Raw genomic sequence first — 7,293 nt, 5'->3', positions numbered from 1 at the left:
TTGAATGGCCCAGCCAGAGCCCCGACTTAAACCCAATTGAGCATCTTTGGAGAGACCTGAAAATGGCTGTCCACCAACGTTTACCATCCCACCTGACAGAACTGGAGAGGATCTGCAAGGAGGAATGGCAGAGGATCCCCAAATGCAGGTGTGAAAAACTTGTTGCATCATTCCCAAAAAGACTTATGGCTGTATTAGCTCAAAGGGGTGCTTCTACTAAATGCTGAGCAAAGGGTCTGAATACTTATGACCATGTGATATTTCAGGTTCTTTTTTAATAAATCTGCAAAAATGTCAAAAATTCTGTGTTTTTCTGTCAAAACTGGGGTGCTGTGTGTACATTAATGAGGAAAAAATGAACTTAAATGATTTTAGCATATGGCTGCCATATAACAAAGAGTGAAAAATTTAAAGGGGTCTGAATACTTTCCGTACCCACTGTATGTTTCACCTGCCTTTTCTGTATTAGCTGTAGCAGGCAAAGTGAAGCACTATCAAGTTGGCCAGACTTGATTCAAAACCGCTTTTCAGAAATCCAATGGGTGGCGTCACGGTGCGCTTGTCCAGCTTTTATATACAGTCACCGGTTTGAACACACTTCCCATTGATTTGACTGGAGGTGCATGTCACCATGCCACATGAAGTGTGGCCACAAAAGTAACTTTGTTTCTAGTGAAGCTGATTATTTTTAAAAACAACTCCATCTTGACTTCAAGACAAAAATATGGTGTCAACACAGATCAGTGTTAGACTGCGCCTCTGATACACAGCAATATTTCTGTGTGTAAAGCAGAGTTGACACAATATTTTATCATTATTCATTTTCTAACAATATAAACAGTGTTTACTGAGCTGTCTTGCCTGAAAAAGGATGTATGCTTGCACTGGGTTGTACTGCACAAGTAGGAATAGCTCTCTCTCTTTTCATTATTAAATATGTACCCAAAGTCCCTCTTCCTTGACATCATGCATTGCACTGGACTACAGAGTATATGTGTGTTTGCACAGTGGCCTTATGCATACTTAATGTCTGTCTCTCTAGGCCCTTGGACTGTTAATGGGCCCAGCAAGGCTATTTTACAGAGGGAGCACAGCTATCTCAGAGCTCTACAGACCTGCTGATCTGCAGCACACACACACAGTGGAAAGGGTTACTGCAACGATGTGCTGCCACACTGAAACACAACTTTACATTTAAGTCATTACAAGCACCTATCATTGATACATGAGTGATTCACCTAATACAAATATGTCTCCTGTTTACACAATTACATAAGATGTCCCAATGTATTTAACAGGGGTGTAACGATAGATTCGTCGATCAAACACCGCACAATTTAATGACATTGATGCAAAACGTAAACACTGTTTTGTGTGCTTTTATTTTGACAGTCAGCCAAAGTTCCTCACAGCAGTACAGGAGGCCAGAGCTAAAGTACCTATAAAAAGTATTCACCTCCTTGGCTGTTTTACCCTTTTATTGATTTTATAAATCAATCATGGTCAATATAATTTGACATTAATTTAATTTGTAGAAACCCGTTTTCACTTTGACATTAAAGAGTTTTTTGTAATTTTTTTTTGTCAAAAAAAGCCTAATTATATTGACCATGATCTCCAAGAGGAGATCGTTGGTGACTTTATCCAGTGCAGTTTCTGTACTATGATGGACTCTAAATCCTGACTGAAAGTCCTCATACAAATCATTCTTGCGCAAATGGTCACATAACTGCTTTGCAACAGCTTTTTCAAGGATTTTAGAAATAAACAGGAGATTGGATACTGGTCTATAATTAGCCAGAAAACCTGGGTCAAGAGTAGGCTTTTTGAGTAGAGTAGAGATTTAATTACAACAACCTTAAAAGCCTTTAACATGGTGAAATTTAACTGCCAGAGTTGAAATGGAGATTGGTATAACATTTCATAACCACACAAAGCTGCTGTGGCATGACCTTAAAAAGGCAGTTCATGCCCGAAAACCCTCCAATGTGGCTGACTTACAACAATTCTGCCAAGATGAGTGGGCCAAAATTCCTCCACAGCGCTGTGGCAGACTCATGGCAAGTTATCGAAAACGCTTGATTGCAGTTGTTGCTGCTAAGGGTGGCCCAACCAGTTATTCGGTTTAGGGGGCAAACACTTATTCACACAGGGCTTTGTAGTTTTGGATTTTGTTTTCCCTTAATAATAAAAACCTTCATTTAAAAACTGCATGATGTGTTTACTTGTGTTATCGTTGACTAATATTTAAATTTGTTTGATGATCTGAAACATTACAGTGTGACAAACATGCAAAAAGATAAGAAATCAGTAAGGGGGCAAATACTTTTTCACACCACTGTATGTGACTCCGAATGCACCGAACACAAACTGTGTTGTAACTCTGGACCAAAACAGTTTTCTAAAGGGCCACAGGAAGGAAACAGGGCATTAACAGGCTCAGCATGTCTACCTTGTGGCCTAGATTTCTGGCCCTGATACAACATGTTAAAACAACAGATCTCCACAGAAAGAAAGACAATGCACTGGAAGTGAATATAGAACGAAAAATCATAAAAAAAAAATGTTGCTAGGAAAAAACTGTGGGTGGTATGCAGAGAAGTAGTGTTAAATCCAATTAACAGTTAAGTAAGAATATGTGCAGCTTCTAGGATGATCAGATCACCTTTTTTTGTGTTCCCTATCACAGATTTTCCTTTCTATAGTCTAAAAACACTTAGAAGCAGTAGACACACAACACAAGCAATACAAAAAATGGATTGTTAGCCTCATCTTTGTTGTGTAGTGTTGAGCTACACAGAGGAAGGTGCGCCATGAATCCTAAACACCTGCTGCATCTGAATTGTCATATACAGTGCATCCAGAAAGTATTCGCAGCACTTACCTTTTTCCACATTATGTTATAACCTTATTCCAAGATGGATTAAATTCATTATTGTTCTCAAAATTCTACAAATATTACCCCATAATGACAATGTGAAAAAGTTTGTTTGAAATCTTTGCAAATGTATTAAAAATAAAAAACAAAAATATCACATGTACATGAGTATTCACAGCCTTGCCTGGCCAAACCGAGTGATCGAGAGAGAAAGGCCTTAGTTAGGGAGCTGTCCACGAATCTGATGGTCACTCTGAAAGAGCTCCAGCATTTCTCTGTGGAGAGAGGAGAACCATCCAGAAGAACAACCATCTCCACAGCACTCCACCAATCAGGCCTGTATGGTAGAGAGGCTAGACGGAAACCACTCCTCAGTAACGGGCACATGGCAGCCCGCCTGGAGTTTGCCAAAAGACACCTGAAGGACTCTCAGAGCTTGAGAGGTACTGCAAAGAAGAATGGGAGAAACGGCCCAAAAATAGGTGTGCCAAGCTTGTAGCATCATACTCAAAAAGACTTGAGGCTGTAATTGGTGCTAAAGGTGCTTCAACAAAGTATTGAGCAAAAGTTGTGAATACTTTCTGGATGTACTGTATATGAGAGAACAGTGGTGGCAGAAGCACTGAGAGTGATTAAGTAAAAGCAACAACACCACAGTGTAAAAATACTATGTTACAAGTAAAGGTCTTGTATTCAAAATGTTACTTAAGTAAAAGTACAAAGATTTTAGTAAAAAATGTGTTTAAAGTATCAAAAGTACAAGTACTCATGCAAAATGGCACAGTTTACATTAATGTACACCATATTTTTGTGTATATAACATTTAGTGTTACAGTAAAAGGGGTGCTAGTTTTAACTACCGTTATATGCTTATAATTTGAATTAGTGTTGGGTAGCTTATGAATTTTACAGAGGATCAATAAATCTTGTGATTATCCTGTATTGTGTTATCATCCTTCTGAAAGGTAATTAGTAACTAAAGTTAAATAAATGTAGTGAGTACAAAGTACAATATTTTTCTGTGAAATGTGGTGAAGTTAAAGTATGAAGCAGCATAAAAAGAAAACAGTCAAAGTACAGATACCACCAAACTGTACTTGAGTAAATGTACTTGGTTACTTTTTAGCCCTGGCCTTACATCTATACATTGAAATTAGTTATGGTTCTTATGAGTGAGGACGTTTCAAAACTACACTGTTGGCTGTAGTCATGGCTGGACTTCCACGTAGCGTTCAGGACACCAGGCCAAAGTGCCAGCTTATATCATGGGTGATAACATGCAACCATTACATCAGCTGAATGGAAAACACACAGGGTACAGACTTAATCTCACTGCAAACACAAGCCAAATACGCAGTGTGGACTACTTTTAACAGTATTCACAGTCGTCTTGGTCTTACTGACAAGCCCGGGGGCTCTCAGTTATAGGCTATCGGGAAACAATGTATTGTTTTTATGTCATAAACAAACAAACAAACAAAAAAACGATTCCTAAAATTAGGCCAAATTACCCTCCAGGGTAGATGGGGAAGCCAGATTAAAACGGCTAATACACTCCATAAGTTTTAGGTGTTTATATAACAGCACGACGTTTTGATCACGTCGCACTCACCTTTGTCTCTACACCTGATTTAATCACCCCGTGTAATTTTGTCCTAAACCATATGCGACAGGCTATATCCGCATCAGAACGTAGGTTCCCTGTCCTTACTGCCTATATACCCGTAGGGACTTGTTATAGTAGGATTTCGAAGACCTTGATCCAAAACACTTACCTGGGGAGGCCAAGGCGTCTTTATCGGACGACGAGCTGTGTCTGTTCCGCCTGCTCCGCTTCTCTCGTACACCTCGCGGAGATGACGAGCTCCCTGTTAAGCACGGTAACAACAGCGTCTCTTCGCCGGAGCCGTCCGCCTCCAGCTCTGTCAAGATGCTTTCACAAGAGCCCGAAATACGAACGGCGACTCCAGGGTTCGCTGCAAACTCCAAACCTGTCCGATTCCTGTCAAATAATATCTTTGGAGGGTCCTGTAAGTGAAAGTTAGACTCCACCACGGGCTCCTTGGTCTCGGTTTGTGTCGGGTCGCATCTTGACATCATTGTCGCTCAGTCTTTAATACATACAATAACATTAAATTATACTGACGTCCTTTCAAACTGTCAACCTTCCATTTTAAAGAGGCTCTCTTTCTCCACGACAACATAAACCCACTAAAATTATTCTAAAGCAAACGCTTTCATTCTGCTGTCCACATAGACGTTATTCACCAAACTCGTCTACGCTGCTTCCTATTTGGCTCGACGCGCATGCGCTATTCGAAAACACGCCTTTTGTGTTAAACTGCCTTCAAGTGCTCCTCGGGAAATCCGAACTGTCGGAAATTAAAGGCATTAACAAAACGGACCAACTATGTCTAAATATTTCATTACCTTGTGTCATAAGTCCACTTCACAAAGATTAGGGTGAGCTAATATAAATCAAATATTACCTTCACGGTCAACAAGAACATGTTTTCCATTGGTGGGATTCTTTGCGCAGTAGTTCCAGCAATAAATAAGCGCAGCCTAAAATGTTCTGGTAAGGTGTTTTGCGATACGAATAATGATTGGCACATCATATATTGTTGAGAGACTGCAAAGGCCATAGCATATGATCCACATCGTCAATCAGCACTAGTAGTTTTAAGTAGGAAAATGGTTTATTTGTTAGTTTGTTTGTTTAACCATGCTGTATGAGCAATGGTAAGCGGTGCCAAACGGAAAGGCCTGTTGGATAAGAACTTTGAGAGACTGATTTGACAAGTAAAAAGATTATTTAGACCAGTGTTCAAGCTGTTCATCTTGTCTAAAAAGGGGCAAGTTGAAGACTGTCATAAGACAACAAGCCCGTTTCGTTCAAGTTCAAAGTGTTTATTTATCGTAAACAGTTAGGAAACGTGTTTCCCTATAAAGTGTAGCAAGTTGGTGGTTCGACTCCCGGTCTCCCCGCATGCCTAAGTGTCTCTGAGCAAGACACTGAAACCCGAATTGCTCCCGGTGGCTTGACTAGCGCCGTTGTGTGGCAGCCTGTCGTCATCGGTGTGTGAATGTTGCGTGTGAATGGGTGAATGGTGTATGATCTCCTGTAAAGCGCTTTGACCAGTGCAACACACTGGGGAAAAATGCGCTATATAAATACAGTCCATTTACAGTCCATTCATTGAAATTCTTACTTTGCTGTCCACATGAATGCCACAAAATACAAATTAAATATAAAGTAGATAAATAAGTAACACAAAATCTAAGGCACTTCAAGCAGCAACAAATGCAGCAATATAATAAAAAATATATAAGAATATAACAGAATGGGAGCAGCATGTGCAGCAGTCAACAGTCATTGTGCAATTATGCATGTGCAAACTGAGAATTTAATGACCAAATTCAGATTTGTTTACAACAAAAATACAAACAAACAAGCATATTTTGATAACTAATTCACCTTTACACTCCAGAATACCAGAAAACAGTCTTCTCCGTACACTAATTCGCGTCGTCTTCCTCTGATATGTAGTGACATTTAAAGCCACTAGATGTCGACAATGATTCACGACTGAAAGTTTGCCAAGCGTTGAATCCCCTGTCGAATTGCCTTTCTTCAGATACATGCTTTATTAATATTTTCTTTGATGTGGCCTAAAATACAGATCATATTTAATAATTTCTTTGTTACTAGCAAAGTGTCATCACTCCTATTGTCTGGCATAAGATTCATTAACTACAGGATGTCTGTGAAGCATCACAATGTGACTTTTTCTGGTGCAGTCACCAGATAAAAATAATGCTACATTTTACTTTGGCTGAGTTAATTAGACACTTTTTCATTCCTCTCCCATAAATTATAGCTCTCTTTTCTTTTCTATCAATTCTCTCAGTGCCCCTCAATCACCCAGAGGTCTCCCCAGCACCACGCTCTCCCATAACCCCCAGCCCCTCTCCACCTATAATATTTTGGCCCCTCCGCCACTACCTGTCTCTCTAAATAAGGCAGTGTAGCTGAAATACATGCAAATGAGAAGCCAGCCAGCTGGTATCACAGCAGTCATGTGATCTGTCAAGGTATGAGGTTAGGGGTGAAGAAGGAAGGGAGGGAAGGAAGGAGGGGAAAGCGCAGGGATAGAAGAGGAGAGAGGATGAAGGAAAAATCCAGGGGATGAGAGGGAGGTGGACAAAGACATGCTGCAGAGACACGCAGGCATCCCTCTGCTAGCCCTTTGCTAGATGTTAAAATAATTCCATAAGCCCTCTCTCCCTTTGTCCATCAGCTGTACTCCCTCCATCTCTACAATTTCTGCCTCAGCCGTCTTTACCCTTTATATCTGTATCGCTTCATCCTTCAAGGACATACCTGAAATGTCACTGGTCTGACACATGACACT

The 7,293-nt window shown here is 40.2% G+C and overlaps 1 protein-coding gene across 1 annotated transcript in view; it reads right to left on the bottom strand.

Moving 5' to 3' along the window:
• The window catches only part of pi4k2b (phosphatidylinositol 4-kinase type 2 beta), a 16,369-nt gene extending 11,166 nt beyond the window's left edge, over positions 1–5,203 (bottom strand). Inside the window, exon 1 of the mRNA XM_020596303.1 lies at positions 4,654–5,203. Within this exon, the coding sequence (XP_020451959.1) occupies positions 4,654–4,978 (325 nt within the window). The 5' untranslated portion in view covers positions 4,979–5,203. The remainder of the gene's footprint in view (positions 1–4,653) is intronic.
• Positions 5,204–7,293: the final 2,090 nt, after the last annotated feature.

Source organism: Monopterus albus, unplaced genomic scaffold, assembly GCF_001952655.1.
Source record: "Monopterus albus unplaced genomic scaffold, M_albus_1.0 scaffold29.1, whole genome shotgun sequence".
Classification (NCBI taxonomy): Eukaryota; Metazoa; Chordata; class Actinopteri; order Synbranchiformes; family Synbranchidae; genus Monopterus; species Monopterus albus.
This window is presented reverse-complemented; position numbering and strand designations above follow the sequence as displayed.